At 38.0% G+C, this 19,063-nt stretch overlaps 1 protein-coding gene and 1 non-coding gene across 2 annotated transcripts; both read right to left on the minus strand.

Annotated features, from left to right (window-relative positions):
• Positions 1–342: 342 nt before the first annotated feature.
• LOC127934374 (splicing factor 3B subunit 3) lies at positions 343–17,474 on the minus strand. The gene is made up of 27 exons (XM_052531711.1): positions 17,336–17,474; positions 16,633–16,752; positions 16,326–16,481; positions 16,055–16,225; positions 14,839–15,011; positions 12,820–12,961; positions 12,046–12,158; positions 11,678–11,815; positions 10,978–11,081; positions 10,519–10,684; positions 10,056–10,151; positions 9,806–9,878; positions 8,754–8,905; positions 8,201–8,356; positions 7,947–8,102; positions 7,685–7,828; positions 7,363–7,485; positions 7,121–7,275; positions 6,325–6,499; positions 5,203–5,408; positions 4,837–4,993; positions 4,411–4,536; positions 3,809–4,021; positions 3,442–3,540; positions 1,685–1,828; positions 1,294–1,398; positions 343–1,123 (listed from the first exon to the last, which is right to left on the minus strand). The coding sequence occupies exons 2-27, from the start codon at positions 16,700–16,702 to the stop codon at positions 983–985; spliced, it is 3,654 nt and encodes a 1,217-aa protein (XP_052387671.1). The 5' UTR covers positions 16,703–16,752; positions 17,336–17,474; the 3' UTR covers positions 343–982.
• Positions 12,234–12,316, minus strand: LOC127934799 (small nucleolar RNA SNORD111). Its single transcript, XR_008147908.1, has one exon. It is a non-coding gene; the product is annotated as a small nucleolar RNA SNORD111 (small nucleolar RNA).
• Positions 17,475–19,063: the final 1,589 nt, after the last annotated feature.

Here is a 19,063-nt window from a genome sequence, read left to right on the forward strand (position 1 = left end):
ATTACACTAGAAGTGTTGGGCATTCATCTCAAGTAAAGGACTTTTCAAATAGAAAAAAAAATGAGGTTGTCAGGTCAATTGCAATCAGATAAAAAAAATAAAAAATTATCCAACAGATTCAAAATCCCACTCTTAAAACTTGGTGAAACCGAGAAATAGCCTATATACTCTGACTCTAACTAAGACTGAACAATTGTAAAGCATCAAACAATGACTCATTGTCATGAGAAAGATTAATGATCATTACGGGGCTTCCTCCACCAAAAAAATAAAAACAGCAAAAACCCGCTTTGCCTGTGGGCTCAGTTAAAGACAAACAGCTAGTCTTGTGACACACGGAAATACATAAGAATGTAAACAAATTTATTTACAAATTTCATCAGCACTATTTCTTTCAGATTTTCTGGGTTTGGATGATCCCCTCCACCCAACAAGTTAAAAACCACAACATATTTGCTGTATCCATGTAGAGACGAAAACTAAAGCATTTTACAATTTACTGGTTTTACAACAGTAGCAACAGCTTTTAACTTTCAAAAGAGACATTTTAAATAGTCAAAATGTGAATAATGGAATGTTTAATGCAGACTGATTCATACAACAAAATGAAAATTTAATTTGCATTGTGGAAACTACAAAATAAGCAAACATTTTTCAAGTCCATTCATATAAAAGCCAATCCTGTTTACAAGCAGATGTAGTAATTTGCATGAAAACATTCCTCTGAAAATATGTCACTATGCACTTAGTATGAACTAAATAAAACAGATGCTTTGTCCAGAGTACAGTGCCAACAGTCAGTTCAAGCAGAACAAGGTCAATGACCACTGGGACGGTGACAACTCCCAGCTGGCCCCAGTTAGAGGGGGAACTTCCTTCAGCAGTAGCCAAAATGTTACTCCTATACTTGCGGTAGGAAAGATTTGAGACCGCACCAATGGGAAACCTCGAAAAACAATTGCGTTTTCCAGATTAGAAGACACTAGAAAGCATAGCGTGTTCGGATGTCTTCCAGTTTCTTCGACACCTCTGGAGGTGTGCGGTCCAATTCCTCAGACACACTCTTCTGCTTATGTGGGTCCATGGAGTTAAACTGCTCACAAAGGTCTCCATCGATCACATTCTGGAAGCATACAAGAAAACTCAATGAGAAAGATGGCCAACCAGTGAAGTTAATTACCCAAATCTCTCTCTTTAAGATACTACTCAAAGCATAAGTGGCTAATTAAGAACTAATTAAAAACTTCTGTTATTATTACAGCTGTGTAGTGTATTAACTGTGTTTGTCCTTACCTTTACTGGGAAATAGTAGGAGCGAAAGCTGAGGTGATCACGACCACACAGAGGGGGAAACTCAGAGCGCATATGCATCTCCAAGTGCTGGAAGAAGTCATGATCCTGAAGACAGATGAGACAAATACTTATTTTAACAATTTAAAAACCTTGTTAAATCACAAAATAAACTGTGGCAAACCTTTATTCCTTTAGCTATCAAACAGATTAAGAAACTGAAGTTACGCCATACATGTGTAACAGTCTATACTCTGATGGCCTGAAGTTAAGAAAGTGGCCTGACTGGAGTACTTCACCTCTTCTGCTTTAGTGGTTTTAGACTTATGAAAGCTCATTGCATGTTAGCACTCCTTGTGTAATTACTGGTTATTCACAATTTAGGGAACTGTACCTCATGAGAAGTGAACGGCACCAGGATGCCAATGCCTCCTGACAGCGTGGTGTACACCAGAGACTCAGATCCTCCAGGAATGAGGGTTGTTTTCTGGAGGGACAGCACAGTCTCTCCTATGTGATAGTTAATAATCACCTCAGCCTGTAATCAACAGAAGAAAAAAATTGAAGTCATGGATTTTTTTTTGGGGGGGGGGGGACAATTTAGGCTTACATTTTTCAAAAATAATTCTCTCACCTACATGTTTAATCATGCAGTGCATTTTTGTTTTTACAATGGAGCAACTGCTGCACAATCGCTTAAACAGTGCAAGCCTGATTTCATGATCTGTATGCAAGGCAGCCTTGTGTGTGTGCGCTTCGAGTGTACACAAGTGCACAGTCTCTAGGAGACGAGTGCTGAATGGTTTAAACACTGACTAGATTTACAAACAAATGCAATGATAAACTTGAGATGATGCGACACTGCCTCGATTGTGCAAGAGACAATTCCTGTGTCAACTCTGCAGCGTGCAGTACACTTATGGTTTTAGACTTGATGTGATTTAAAGCCATTTGTGCATTTTGAGAGGTAAAGAGAGAGCGAGGTGATTCACTCAAGCTGTTTCTGACAGATTTAGACTGTGCAAGACTTGTTTGTCATAGCAAAACTGAAACAAAAAAAAGGTCTTTATGAAGGTTAAGCAATTTACTTCCATATGCCAAAGGGCATGGTGTCCTCCGCAGGGCAAAGATTGCAAAATATAAACTGAAACTCTGGCTAATACTAATAAGTACTAATAACCAATATAATTGGTTCATAATTTATAATTAAGATTATAATTTAGATATAATTTGTAATATATTTAAAATAAAAGTATATAAAAATTAAGCCTGTTAATCAGTTTAGAGACCCTAACAATTTTTCTCTAGGATCCACAGATTATTCATTCAAAATAAAAGCATAAACATGCATTGCAGTAATTAAAGTGATTAGTAAATGCTGATTAACTTAAAACATGCGATTGAGCTTAATTAAATGAAATAAACTATTCTGGTGTTAGATTAGAACCTGTGTGGTCCGAAACAAAATTTGATAAACATGGCATTAGGTATAAATAACCTTCACTTGTTTCTTCATCTAAATCTCGTGTAAACACTAACTAGTGAATTTGACTCCAATGTATAAACACACAGCACTCCTATTATTACACTTTAGTTCCATTCAACTAAGCAATAAGCTACCGTAAACTTTTTATCTGATATCGAACAAGTGGAGATAACAAATAGAAGTTAAATATCCAACACTGGAAAATAAAGATAAAATAAATATCCTCTGTTAACTGATATGCTCATGATGTATTGTGCATCCCTAGACAAGTTCCACAATAAGTTTACAGCAAGCACCTAAACCAGCTCAGTCCTGATTACACACGTTTTAGGCATGTCCGTTAAAGCTAGACACAAGTCATTGATGTGCAAATTGGGACTTTCCCTCGTGTCCACCTAAAACATTTCCATGCTCCCAATCTGCAAATAATGATCTCTGGCGAGAGGACAAGATTTGTTGCTGAGGTTTCAGAACCAGAGTGGAGTGTGGACTGCCAAATGTTTTGGGGTACAGGTTTGTGTGTGCGCACGCAAGGAGTACAGCAACCACAAAACCAACCAGACGGACAAAAACTATGAGGAACAAGTGGTCAGGACAGCTTCGTGCCAATAGTCTATCCGGAACATTTGGGAGAGTGGAGTACTGAGGGTAGAAGAAACTTCTACCTTTTGTGATGCTCCGTTAAGCAATCCTCTGTCCCACAATGCTTTGCTCCCTGTGGGGTCCTCATCAACATCATCACTGGTGTTGGGAGGCAGGCGGACCTGAAAATAAATATTAAATGAGTATGTAATCTGTGGCAAATCTATAAAGATCATGACAACTGTTGAATTCTCCCTAAAAATGGTACACGTGCATTTTGTCCTCCATTGCCACTGCTAACAAATTACACCGCTTTAAAATTGTCAGATGTTACAAGTTTATTGACACTAAAATACTACTGAAATCAGAGTGTGTAAACTAACTTGGCAAGCAAACTCAGTATCTGATACATCGGTGACTTTTCAAAAGCAAACAGGTGATCATACTTACAATGCAGATATTTCCAAACTTATCCGCAGCAGCCATGGTGTCATAATCAAGCAGGCAGGCGGTCGTGACCCAACGAGGATAGGTTTCATCAGCAAATATAATAAGCTGGTTCTCGTTGCGCCTGTAGCGCACCCAGAATAGACTTTCCTGAACATCGGACACTATCACACGCTGCCCGATAGTGTGGATGCCTGTTACCAAGTTAGGAACATGCTGCAAGAATAAGAAAAGGAGACTCAGTCATCATGGTTAAGCAGGTTGTACATGTTTTAAAGATGCCAAAAGACATGCAAAAGCATTGCAGGAGAAACATTTTTGCTCCAGTTAACAGTTTCAAATATATCCGCTTCACACTTTATATCAGTGCAGATTAATTTATTTACAAGCTTAACTTGAACACTTCAGTGACGTACTGTATCACTTTGTGGTCTGAACTTGAGTTTCAATATTTTTCATGTGGTTATGCATCAACAGCAAGGTACTAGAGAAATGCGTCATTGACATTACTCGTATTATTCAATGTTCTAAAGAGAGAGAAAAAAAGCTTGTCCATTTCCTCTGGAAAAAAACAAAACAAAAAATATGTGATTGTGACATCTCACTTTGTTTTCACACTTGCGAAGAAGTTTCTTCTTCCCCAGGTCATAGATGCGCAAGAGTTTGCCCACTCCAACCAACACTCGTCCCTGAAAGGGAGCAATAGCTAGGGGCACGTCCTCCACGGGTGTCTGTCAATCAGAACCAATGTCCAAATCAATTACATTTTTTACATTTATCTTGTTTAAGAGGAAGCTTAACAGAAAAATAACCGATACTTAGCTTGGTTAAAGCATCATTAAACGCTATATAAACTGGACCACAAACATTCATAACATGGGATTTTTGGGCCTTGGCCCTACACCAAAAAAAATGTTTCATTTTGTGATGTGTCCTAGAAATTTATTTAAGCATAGCACATTTAATTATTTGTGGGAAAATCCACATTCCTGAGCCCCTAGCTAACATGGGTCATTTCCCGTTTTGCTCACCTTGTGCAAAAACTCCAGCTTGTCCCCACCTCCTACCAGCCGATAGGTATAAATATAACCTCCACCAACAGAGCGTGGATTTAGTATCATGTCTCTGGCAACTCCCACCAACACATACCAATCATCACCTCCACTGGAAAAACGGCATACAGCCACACTGGAAAAGATACACGTAAAAAGAAACTAAGGTCAGAGAAAGAGGTTGGACATGGAAGAGACCAACTTAACACTGGTCGCCATTCTAAATTATGAACAAATGGTCTGAGTAGAATGGGAAGGAAGTTTTGAATTATGAACGTAAGTGCAAGTCGAGTTGCATACAAATCTACATTGTCCCGTTCATACCATGTGTTCAACATTCCTCACCTGAAAGCAGCCTCATTCTGTTCCAGCTGCACCAGGTCCAGTGTGTTGCCCTGAATTGGGTTGATCATGCGCACTAGTGAGGCCCACTGTCCAGAGCCTGCTTTAGGTGCCCCAAAGATGGTTTCTGGCAGGTTCTCGTTCAAGAAAGCTGCTGCCATTTCTGCAGCCAGCTCTCTTTCATCCTCCCCTGCTGCCTCCACCATTTCCTGTAGAGCAGAAAAAAAGCTATTTTAGTTTTTATGATACACTATGACTTAAAATAAGCGTACATCAATGTGCTCATTTTGCATTTGACGTTTAAGCAATTGTCATTATTCACTGGTTGCTAACAGGCGTAGGACTGCACGTCGGAAAACGGCTGTCGGCATTTGCTACCAATCAGACATGAGCATCAGTGAGTTCAGGATCTGGTCAAGGTCACAGAGTCTGAATTCATCCCAAAGTAGTTGTGGGGTTCAGGTCTGGGCTTGTGGAGGTCAGTAAAGTCAATCTGTCCCATAACCACTAGATCATTTTGTGTACAGGGGCATTCTGGAATAGACTTGCGCTCTCCACAAACTGTTGCCACAAAGTTTGAAGCGCAACTTTGTCTAGAAGTATGATTCATTACGATTCATCTTCACTGGTATCAAAACAAACCCCCTAATTATAAGTGGCCGCCCGCAAACCTATGGCCACATAATGTATATAAGAAATGTTTTGGAAAAATTTGCAGATAAACAAGAGAACTATGTTAAGCAATACATTCAGAAGTAGCATTTCTACACCGCAGAAAACGGTTGAAGAATGGCATCAATATGATTTATCTTTGAAGGACCACCACAGTAACCACTGCTTGCACATTTCACAGGGCTGGTCATATTTACAGCTCGTCAACATGGAATTACCCTTGCAAGCATGCTTTGTGAAAACGCTACCACAAAACAGACGGACAACTTCTGACAAGAAAGCAATGAAATTCTGTCTCAGTCACTGATTACATTGGGAAACCAGTGTGTGAGTCAGACGGGAGAAAGAGAATATTAAAACAGGAGATAAGGAAAAAATTCCAGAAGAGATGAAGATAAAATAAAAGCAGCATTGTTTATTTAATCGCGCCCTGTGAAAGACAGGTTCACTGACCTCAGCCATCTGTTGCTTGCGCTGGGCTTTGGTGGCTTCAGTGTAGGCATTGTGGTCCGTTTCGATTAGAATCAGGTTATTTGTCTCTGGGTGGATGACAAATTTGCGAGGGGTGTACTGCAGTGGGAAAGCCACTTGGTTGAAGATGGCACCCAGTTTCTCAAGAGCCAGAATCCTAAGGGAGATGGTGAGAGGGGCATACAGTGAATTTAAAGGCAGAGTAAAAAGTTAAGACAACAGTTAAAGGTTGGATGAATTATGAAATCTGGGAGGTCAAAACCTCCTGTTTCCTGGCTATAATTTGTCAGAATTAGTCTTGTGTTGATAAAATGCCAGCTGACCTGAATAGCAGTGATTTTAGTTTTAATCACAAAATTTAAGCTACAAAAGGGCATCTAGCACAGACCTCCAAAAAAAAAAGATAAGAGAGGTCTACACTTCTGAGAGTTGCTAAACTCTCTCAAACTAAAGTAAACATTAAGGTTAATCTCACGGTACATCTCACTAAAACTGTCAAGCAGCATACAGGTCATACTTGATCCCAAAAAGGAAAAAATGGTTTAAGGATTGAAACTTTAGGCCCAAGACTAGCTTCATTCAAGCACATTTAATTATATCTTAATTATCTTCTAATCTACGAGTATCAGATCACTGGTCAATTATAACTAATCACACTTTAAAGTAGCAATATTGGAACTGAAATATGTGAAGCCAACCACAATATGCTTGACATGTTTGTGAGAACATTAAAGTTCACATTATGGACTGAATACAAAATGTGTGTGCGTGCATTTACCTCAGTGTGTTAGTGGAAATGGCAACAATACCCTCAGGACACTGTTCAGATGCGAACCCTGATGCATACTCTAAGGTTTCATATGACAATGGAGTCAGGTGGAAACGGGACTGGTATGAGTAACTCAGCCAGGAACGACTAGACATGGCCAGAACCTGCACAATTAAAAGTCATTTAACCAGGTCAGCAAATAGGCAAGCTGTGCGCCATTGTGAAAGACATCAAATGTGAAGGTTACTCACAGCTTCTTGGGCCTGCATCCGGACTCTGAAAAGCTTGACGGGGCGAGAACCGAGATACCGAGTGCGAGTATCAGACAGGTCTCCAGTCACTGGATCCAAAACAGTACGCAGCAACACTCCATTCTACAAACAAAGAGGTGATAACGGTAAGCAAGCAAACAAGCAAGTCATGACATCAAGTAACAGGACAGTCACACTGCAGCTAAAAATTACCAGCTTTTGCTTGCTGACTATTAAGGGTGCCACATTTACCTTTTTATGTTGCAGAAGAGAAATGCACACCTTTCTATGTTATCACCCAAAGCAAACAAGAGTTTCTTACCTGCAGTCCAATGTTGAGGTACAGGAAGCCAATGGTGCCTTTTTCTCCAAGCTCATCCTGCTTTTCAACTCCTCCCATCTCCACAATACAAAGAGACTCTGGCTGGGCGGGAAGAGCCTGCATACTCAACGGCTGCAGACAGTCCTGTGCAAAAAAGTGATTCCACAATTTACACCAAGGCCTGTTACAGTAAAGCTTTCAGTGGACACTTGGATCCATGTTTTAAAGCCTAAATCAGCTGACCAATAGAAGATCATCTTACGGATGGATCCAGGGAGATGATGCGGACTGTGTTGTCCACCAACCCAACAGCCAGGAAACGGGAACGTTGCTCACCAGTGGGCACATTTGCCAAACTCATGCACACCACATCCGCAGACATCTCCTTTCTCTCAGTGTATTCATTCAGCTGCCCGGACTGTTAAGAAAGAGAGAAAACTTGAATTGAAAGACATTCAAACAAAATATGAAAATTCACATGACAACATAGGATAAAAAGTATGTCAGCCAACATACCGGGTCCATCTCAAAGTAGACCAGCTCTCCTCCAGTCAAAGCAATGACCACCTGCCTCTGATTGACAGCACATCGGACAATTGTCTTCTTCCCCGGGGTCTTCCATTCATTCACTCTCTTATCTGCACGGATGTGACGGATCCCATCTGGGTAGACCTGTAGACAACCAGCAAATGAAGTAAAACCCATTTGAATGAGATAAATGGAAAAGCATAATTGTTTAATCTATGTGTTGGGAATAAACTAATTCATTTAAAGGAATAGTTCACCCAAAAAATAACTTTCCAAAATTAGTTTATGTTTTTCCAAATCTATATGACTGACTGACTTCTGCTGAACACACAAAAAAAACCTCAAGATTGTGGATAACAATTTGGTCACCCACATTTTTCAAAATATTGTGTTCGGTAGAAGAAAACTCACAAGTTTGGAATAACCTGTAAAAAATTGTTTTCAGTTTTTTTTTTTTTTTTCAGTGAACTATCCAATTAACAAGGAAAGAGAAAAGTTTCAATGGGATATTGTGCATGTAGTTAAGAGAGATGTCGCTCACTTGTACAAGTGCATCTTCCCCAAGCAACGAGCAAGACAGGGTGGGTGTTGTGCCCAAGAAACCAGAGTCTGTCACTTCTTCCACAGTCTCTCCAATAGAAAGCACCAGGGTGGCGTTAACGAAAGACACAATGATGTAGGCATCAAACTCATCTGTGAAAAGGAAACCCACAACATTCTGGTTGGAAACTATTGCCAAATGCGGGCAAATTGGAAACCATAAAAGGAAACCGAAACTTAAAAATGACAAAATTCAATCAAATGTTTAATCACTTGCTCAATTAATGTTATGTGCGCATCTTTCAAAACATCCAATTTGTTAGTGTGAGTTGAGAACATTAAAAAGAGTTACCATTTACTCAACTGTCATTCTGTCTTCATTATGCATTTTAACGCATTAACTAAATCTTTAAAATCCCTTCTGTGATGGTAAAAAAATAAAAAAAATAACCTTCAGTGAATGAACAAGCCTCTATTGAGAATGAAACCATAATTCACTGTTTGCTTACCTCTCACAAAACTGCACTGTCAAAATGAAACTGATTACCTCAAACACTACAGTACATAGACCACAAAATAAACCTTGCTAAGCTCAGGCTGCATGCACAGGGCAAAGAATCTAATAGCAAATCACATGATTTCAGAGAAATATCTGGCAAACAGTAACTTTTCTGAAAGCCCAACCTACACTCTGCATGCCAAGCAAAAGTCAATGAATGCTGTTGATCTAGTAGAATAACTTCGTGAAAAGCTCTTACAAGTGAGAGCATTGTGCAAAACTAAATTTGTGCATCAAGGGGAGAATCTAGGAAGTACTTTTACAAAAAGCACCAAGAAATCAGCTAGTGTGGTCCTGCATGAATCAGAATCTTGATGCAGTTAGTCAAAACCATAAAAGGTTTAAACACATTCCTACGTTTCCTTCCTGTCAAAAAAATAACTGTGCCATAGTGATGTGTCTCAATACTTTATTTCTCCAGAGAAATGCTTGCAGAATAACTTGTCTACATAGTTGATGTACATGCAGACACACTTTATGAATGGGTCTTTTACCTTCTACATGTCTCCTAACAGTCCACACGGCATTGGGGTTACCTGGCAGTTCAGAAACAGCCATTTCTGAAACCTGAAATGACATGCATTATTTTTATTAAAACAAATGGTCTCTGGAAAAACCTAGAATCTAAACAATAAAATCACATGAGTTGCAAGGGACTTGCTATTAATGCAGTGGGTGTCAATTTTTATTTTGCAAACATGCTGTGAAAGCTGCAACGGAAATGTAACTCCTAGCAACACAAACCTCCAGTCCGTGTCTCAAAACTCTGAGTGTAGATCTGGGTCCTCTGCCACATGCCACATACAGCTGTGGTGTGTCTTCATTAGCCAAATCGGCAATCTGGAGTACAGTAAAAAAAATTAGGTAAATAAAACTGTCTGTGGGTTCAACACTACTTACAGAGGAATTTTGGATTCGTTTTCTTCATTACATAAGGGAACAGATGGTACAAAGAGGAGAAAAGAAAAAGTCTGACGTGTTTAACACACTCAACTAACCATACTGATGGGTGACTAAACACTCTGCAATTTGCTAACTACAAAACAAGCTGCTCAATACTGCAAAGTCATCCAAGCAGTGAATCATTCCCAAACATCTGCTCTCATGCCAACTTGTAATCCCTCTTCCTGTCAGTAAATCCCAGCTTTAGGGTCAACATAAAATTTGTAATCTATTTAACTTCACTGCAATCCACACATTTACGCACCTGGCAGGACATGATAGGAGAAAGATTTTCTTGCTCGTCGACCAGCACAAGGTTCTTAAGGGGTCGAGGTTGGAAAAAGAATGTGTCTCCCTCCTCCAGAGGCATGGCAGAGGAAAACTCGGGTTCCTCATCATCATCACCCAAGTGAGCAATCTGATACAGGTAGCTGACAAACACATTTTTCTTTTTTAAATACATTTGCAAAGCCGTTTAACACAATGTGTTCTACAGTGAGGATTAATGAAATGCTTCGGGTTAAAGAGAACATGAGAGAAGTATGGTTACAGAATACACTGTAAAGGTTTCAGCTAACTGAAACTTCTACTCCCACATTCCTCACTCTTATTATCAGCTTCAGTAATCTAGTTATTGCACTGAAATCTGGGGAAAGGCCACCAAACCAAAGGTATTATATTTTTAGGTGAATGAAAGAATGTACAACATAGAACAGGAACTTACTGGTTTCCAAACTCTGAAGAAACAAATAAGAAGCCAGTCTTCAAAACACACATGGCTGTAGCCACTGGGATGGTATCAAAATACTTCATCCTGATCTCGGTCACCTAAAATATTAATAGATATTTAATCCAGACAGATATCATATCAATTTCCAGCATTTTAACCTCTCATGTGTGTATTCTGATACTCTCTCTCTCTCTCCAGTTTAATAGAAGTGCCTTATGTTATATTACAGCATTCACTTTATATCCGTGAGTTTCATTAATAAAACCACTATGCTATGCTGCATTACATTCAAAGTCAGTTATCATAGTGCATTTATGCAGGCGTGCAATTTTCAGCAGAGGTTTTTACAGCATTTCACACACCTTTATCCATGAATATCTGCTTAACAGATATAAAAAGGTAGGAAAATTCTTCTATGCATTTTATTTGCATAAAAGTAAATTTTTAGCATCAACTGTGTTCGGGTAAGGTCATGCACCCACATTTCTTCAAAGCCTGGGTTGAAAGTTTCCAAGTTGCAAGCACAACTTCAAGGAGTTTTTAATTGCACTTTTTTAAGTATGAAATGCAGACTTTCTGAGCTCAATGGAATACAACACAAGTATTTTAATGTAATTATACTTTGCTTTAACACCTCTGCATGTCCATGAAAAATATACAGATGAAAAAGTTAGGTCTCTGGTTGTGTACTCACCATCTCCTCATCAGTTTCCAGAGTAACCTTAAAAATGTCTCCCTGTTCTGTCTGGGCTAGAAAGAAAAACATTGATTTGGTCTTGTGCGTGGCAGAGCAGACAAAGATCATGCCTCGCTCAGGATCATCCAGGTCATTCTGCAAGAGAAAAGCACTGTGGTCACATCTCACATCTGTTTAATTTCTTCTGTAATATCAATGACTGAGAACTTAACCACATGAGGTCAAAAATGATTATTATGATCAGAGGTCTTTATGTGTCTCCAGTTATATAGTCAGAGAAGAGACATGAAAAGCTCATCATTTCAATACTATTAGCTGTTCGGACATTTCAAGGCATTTCGTTTATTGTGATCACACAAACTCACCCTTCTGCGTGGGATCGGGCAACGGATGTCCGGCTGGTCCCCAAAGTTTTTGTAGGTGATATAGTTCTCAGAGCAAATGAGAACACCGCTGGGACCATCCGAACCACCAGGAACTGCGACATAGGGTGAAAGGTCAGATCCACACAAACTCATAAAACATTTAACAATCTCCTCCTTTAAAAGCAAAACTGAATCAATAAAGATCAGATATCAAAACAATCTCTTCACCAAACAGTCAGAGAAGAGACATGATATTCATCATTTCTGACAAAAAGCAACAGAAAACATTACTTGTAAACTACAACACTGTTCAATATTTGGGGTCGGTACGATTTTATGCTCACCAAGGATGCATTAACTTGATTAATATATACAACAAAAACACATACTGTGAAATATTACTACAACTTCAAATAATGTTTTCTATTTCTATTTTTTTATATATATATATATATAATTTCCTGTGATGTTAAATCTGAATTTATAACAGCCATTACTTCAATCTAAAAATGAAATAAATATTTTGTAAAATTATAAATGTCTGTTTGGTCACTATTATTCAATTTAATAACACCTTTGCTAAATTTGCTAAAATAAAAATCTTATTGACCCCAAACTTAAGTAAATTTAGATTCACAGCTTTTTTTTTTTATGTTGAAATAAGTGTTAGATAACAAATGTGGTCGGTTAAAGGTATTGCAACACACAAGCTTGTGAATCCCTATCTAGCATTTTGAAATTTGTGACACCCTGACATTCTAAAAAGGTCAGTACCTGTGATGAGGAAGTTGCCGTGTTCCTCCAGTGCCTCGCTGTACTTGCGCACCACGTGGTTGAGGCCCAGGTCCAACTCATAGAAGGTCAGAGTCTGCTGTGTGTTAGCAGCAGCCTCTCCAGTGGGATCGTTATCTGCCTCCTGCAAAACCATTTATAATTATAGGTTACAGACATGCATCACCTGACTGACTGTATTTGTAAAAGCATGAAAAAACAGAGTGAAAAAGTATCGTGGCATTGGTTACATGCACAAAAACCTCAATTTACAAAGAATCTCAGTTCGATATTCAGCTAGCTGCTTGTGTTTACATTCTAAAGTTAGTGGTTCAACCTTTTTTGACTTACAAGGACAACCACTGTCCAAAAAATATATGAAGGCCCCCATCATATAGGCTATAGATATTAGAGCTGTAACTAACGACTATTTTTTTCTGTTGACTAATCTAACGATTATTTTATTCGATAAGTCGACTAATCTAACGATTATTTTTGTTACAATAAATAATCTAATGTTCTTTTTTTTTTATTAGCTAATGAATCCTTTGGATAACTTTACCAAAAAAAAAATTAGTACAACTTTTAATATAATATTTCAACATTTATTCATTTTCAACTTATGTGGTTGAAGCTTTTACAGTATAAAATAAATAAGAGGCAAAGAATATTTTACTATGGTAAATGAGCTTGTGATAGCATTTATAATTAAACCACAGTAGCCATAAATTTACAGTTGTCTGAGACGTCATGAAATGTTCTTTAGCATCACAAACCATAAAAGGTAGTCAGGGTTCTGCTATGGTTTAGCATGGTTTCCAGAGATCTGGAGCTGATTCGGGGTAGCTCGGTGGTTTGTGACTGGTCTTTTAAGGGGCCCTTCACATATCACGTCTATTGCGCGCTCAAGTTCGTTATTTTCAAATGCAGGCGCGCGATAAGCGCGCTCATAATGGAAGCGCGATGCGCTTGTTTTTTCCAGGTGCGTCCGCACAACATCGAGTTAAAAACTTTTCAGAATGCCGCAAGCGCAAGAATATCAGACCTGAACCAGGAAGTTGGTCACCAGATCACACGGTAACCAGTTAAACTCTAACACCGGAGAGCGCCAAGATGTTTTCCTCTGAGGTGCTCGCGAATCGCAGTTGTGCTGCCGTGGTTCACCATATCGGTTTTACAAAGGGAACAAAGGGCCATTTTATTTGTCCTCTGTTTAAAGTATTCACATACTTTTGATAACAATGGTCTCTGTTTTTGTGATAGAATGCAACTTCCTCCATTCCCAGTATGCCATTACGCGAGATGTAAACAAACAGTGTGACGCGTCGACGCATTTCATGCACGTCGACCTATTTTTGTAGTCGACGTAATCGATGACGTTGACGCGTTGTTGCAGCACTAATAGATATTTCTGCTGTTATTATGACAAAGCTACTTTTTAATCTGCAAGTTCAAAATTTAAAACCACATTTTGTGATTCCACAAGTTTTAAGTAGGGCTGCATGATTAATTGGATGTAAATGTCATACGCACCTTATCAGTAAAGCTGGCTATGTTATTAGTAGTAAATCTCCATCACATGCTTTCAGATGGAGCAGCATTTACTACACAGAGCTGTAGTTCACTGACAAGCTACGCAAAATCGCATTCATAATCACAGACGATTCTATTGCATGATTATGTAATCAAAGATATCGTTCTGCGATTAATAAATATAATCAATCTATGACAAAAATACTACTACCGTATTTTTCAGACTATAAGTCGCACCGGACTATAAGTCGCATTTATTTAGACCCAAGAACAAAGAGAAAACATTAATGTTTTCATTGCATGGCTGACACCGCAGTCGGTGTATGAATGAGTGTGTGAATGGATGAATGTGCACTTTGGATGGCCATGTGGTCTGTTGAAAGCGCTATATAAATGCAGTCCATTTACCATTTACAATAAGACGAAATATATCAAACACCACTGCCTCCTTACGTTTCATTTAAACATTAAAAGAAGAATGACTCTGACCTCATAGTCCATCTCCAGGCAGGCAAACATGGGGTTCTCAAAGCCCGCATCCACACCAACCACATGGTAGACGAGTGTGTTAGCCTTGTGGGCCTCTAGAGGGGAGGAGATGGTAAGGCGAGCAGCTGCATCTCTATTCAGGATGTATACCAACTTCTGCTTCTCTATGGCACCTGGGAAATTTGAATTTGCATTGTTAAAATGGGAGAATGCATAAATTTGATTACAAATTTTCACCCAAAAATAACAATTTGCTGAAAATTTACTTAGGCTTGTTTTTCTTCTGAACGGATTTGTTGAAACTTAGCATTACATCCTCAGTTTTTCCATAGACTAACACTAACTTTGTGGTGGCACCACCATATATTAATGCCATCATGTGAGAGAGAGGTGCTCTACAATGAAGCAAGATTTGACCCATTTTAAATAGTAAAATAAAAATTAAGGAAAATCTATTTGTGGCAGTCAGAGTTGATATTGTGGCAGACCACCACAAACTGTATGTTAAACACTTACAACCCATACTGAATGGGTGCCTACAGAATTAAAGAGTTCAAATGGCTGATAAAAACACCACAGTAAATCTACAAAGCTCCAGTCCATCAATTAATGACTTGTGTAGCAAAGAGATGCATGTTTTAAGCAACAGATCCACAATTAAGGCATTTTAACTTTTAACTGTCACTTCTGGCCAAAATACCAGTCCTTAATGGATTATAACGTTCCCTCCACTTGAAAAAGTCCATCCTCTGTTGTCCTTTCACATCAAAATGGTTTAGAATGGCGTTGGAACTTTAAATGGTGCTTGATCATTGCAAATGTTTCTGCTGATCCAGACAAGATTACTTTTTCACTGAATAAAGCAACATTACATTTATTGAACTGATATTTTAGCCAGAAGCAACATTTTGAAGTTAAAAACATCTTTAAAAACATGCTTTTTTTTTTCCACAAGATTGTGAAGTTTTCATCAGCCGCATGAACTTAAATTCTGATGGCACCCATTGCCTACACAGAATCTGTTGGTGAGCAAATGATATAATGCTAAATTTCTACACATCTATTTTGATGAAAAAACAAATTAAACTACATATTGGATTGCCTAAATGAGAGTACATATATTTTGTTTTAGCAAATTTTCATTCTTGGGTGAACTGCTCTCCTAAAGCGTGTCTAACTACTATTACTTTGAAGAATTTACTACATGTAGTTTTACCTATCATAAAAGCTCTGCCCTTTGGGTCCACAGCGAGGAACTGCCCTGGCACAATACGTCTGCAGCCGCTCTTGCCGAACGTCTCCTGGTGTATCTTTTCAAACATGTTCTTAGAAGGATGGTACTCCAAGATCACAATACGGCCAGAGTCACTTCCAACCACAACATAGTCTATTGCAAAATGAGAGAAGAGATCCATATTAAGAATTCAAATCTCTTTATAATGAACCATGCAAAAAAAAAAAAAAACAATTAGAACCATGTTGCTCACCTTTAGTACCACCAGTCAACCTGAAAGCCATGAGGGATCGGATGACACCAAACACCTCCATAGTAAGCAGCGTGTGGACCTTACCAGTGTTAGCATCAGGACGCAACAGTTCCAGAATTTTCCCACGGGAAACAACAATCTCCTGCAGCTTAGTTCCTAGTAAAAAAAAAAGAAACACCTACGGTTTAAACATAATGCTTAATTCATGCTAACACTTCAAATGAACACATCTACAATATAATTAAAAAAGTCTGCATTCAAGAAACTACACAGGACACAGTGCTGTTGTTCAATGATGTATCGTTACCAGAGAAGTTTCCATGGATGGCATGGGAGATGCCAGTCGCCCTCTGCAGGGTCAGGTTGTAGAGAAACATGGCTGCTGTCACTGAATCTTCAGGCTCAAGACAAAGAGATTAACCAGCACCTAAAAGCAAGTCCCACAGAGATTGTATATGTATCAAAGTTTAAGATGAGGACAGCAAAACGACTTCTTAGAAGGCAAACATTGAGTTTATTTTTAGCACAACAACGTTACGCTTAAAACGCCGCATAGATATTAATGCGTTCCATATATGGTCATATGCATACTTAAAAATGCTAGTGTTCAGAGAATAAATATTCTGGGTTTCAAACAGTAAGTTTAGGGTAAACATTTTGCATTTTCAATAGTAGCTCTAAGGCAAACCAAATGTATGCAGGACAAAATGAACACTGCATGGCGGAACAAGTTTCACTTTAGATCGTTCCTCGACTTACAACATCCACGGAGAAAAATATCGATAAATAAGTGTTCTTGTAATTGTACTTCACGTGACACAAAATCAGCACAAATTATTCTGTTAACAGCGCTTAAATCTGCAAGCGTTAGTCAGTTGGCCATTCATCGTTAGCATGTCGGCTAACAAACGTTATAGTCGAAATAAAGGCTATAATTATAATTTCTGAAAACAAATCTTATTATGACAAGGAAATATGGGTTATTCGCGAAATGTTTGAAAGCTATTTACCGAAATAACAACCAGGATGTTGTAGATTTCAATCAGATGAGAAACTTAAACATTTCATGGTCGTGCTCGCTCGTTGTTTCGGACGGCGCTAGAACGACAGAGGGCCTTCAGAGCTATGTGGCGCACAACGGTATCGTCCGAATACATGCCTGATCGAAAATATCGACCTCGAAAAAGAGATTTGGTAGAAATTTTGGGTAAAAACAATATTTCTGCTTTTAATATTTTCTCAGTTTTGTGGAATATTATTTTATTTAATTCTGACTGTTTAGTTTTACTTAAGAAAAACATGTGCAAACAGAATTTTAAGTGTAACATTCATTTACCACGGTAACTTTATCATTATTATTTTTTGCCAAACATAGTGGCTGTTACTACAGTAACAATTTTAACGTTTATTTGAGTTCTTAAAAGGGAAATTAAACAAAGTGGCCAAACGATTTTTAAATCTTTTAGAATGTCTAAAAGAGGACCCATGATTTTTGGAAGAAACTGGAAGCCATGATCAATGCTCGTAAAAGCGAACTTGGTTTTATAATAGAGCGCACAATTATTTTTAAATGGAGCATCGGTTTATAAAACGGTATTAATTTCTTCTGAAGAAAGGCACTGCACTTGAGTCTCACACAGAAGTTTTTTTTTTTGTTTTTTTTTTGAAAGAGAGAGTTGGTTGTGGAAATCCCAGAGAATAACCACATACCGGTAACGTTAGATGACAAATGTTTCATTCTTTCCATTACAATTTAAAACGATGACCAAATTTATATCACTTACATTACCACTATTTATGGTTATAAATGGAAAGATATTGAAACATCTCATTTACCCTTTTAGATTTTCAGTATGTTTAAATAGATGATAGTGTCAGTTTTAAAAAAAACTATTTTTGGTATCATTTAGGCGTAATAAGGGCGAATTTTTATTTATTTATTTATTTTTACGTTTTTTTTTCTTCTTCATTTTGATAAGTAATTTTAGTAATGAATACAATTTTGTATTTGTTTGTTCATTTTAGTTTATATTTGTATTATTATTTTATTACCATCACGGGCACGGCGTCACTTTATTTTGTATTTTCTAAAAAAAAAAATATATAATCATGACAATAAAGTATCCTATTGTAAGAATGTGTGCTATATATTGGTCATTCCCTATTCGTTCCTAATTCACGAAGTTATTTCCAGAACATCTAGAAAATTAATTTAGAATGTATTATGAGTTGCTCAAGCAACAAACAACCGGAAAAAAAACTTCATCTGACAGAGACAACAATTACAGACCTAATCGCATGCAATCTAATTAGGTCTCATTTATGACCAAATTAAATTATTTAAAAAGTATGTTTGATGCTCGAAAGTTTGCACTTATACTTTTAGAGGTGTTATCTCGCTATCACTGTAGTGTAAGTAGCACGTAGAGCCATTTCCAGAAGGCGGCAGTATTTCATCAACTGAGACTTTTCTGAACTGCCCGAGAATTCTTTCGATATTTAAACCATACATGTTGGAGAATAACAACCTGACAGCTACACATACATTTGATACCGTATCCCAGTATTATATGAAGTCTTTTATGTGTCTGTTGGCTGTACAACAAATTTTTGTTGTTCTTATTTATTTTTCAGAACAGCGATTAAATTTAACAACATAGAAGAACCATATATTGAATATTTATATATATGTATATATATATATAGAGAGAGAGAGAGAGAGAGAGAGAGAGAGAGAG

This window comes from Carassius gibelio, chromosome A18, assembly GCF_023724105.1.
Source record: "Carassius gibelio isolate Cgi1373 ecotype wild population from Czech Republic chromosome A18, carGib1.2-hapl.c, whole genome shotgun sequence".
Classification (NCBI taxonomy): domain Eukaryota; kingdom Metazoa; phylum Chordata; class Actinopteri; order Cypriniformes; family Cyprinidae; genus Carassius; species Carassius gibelio.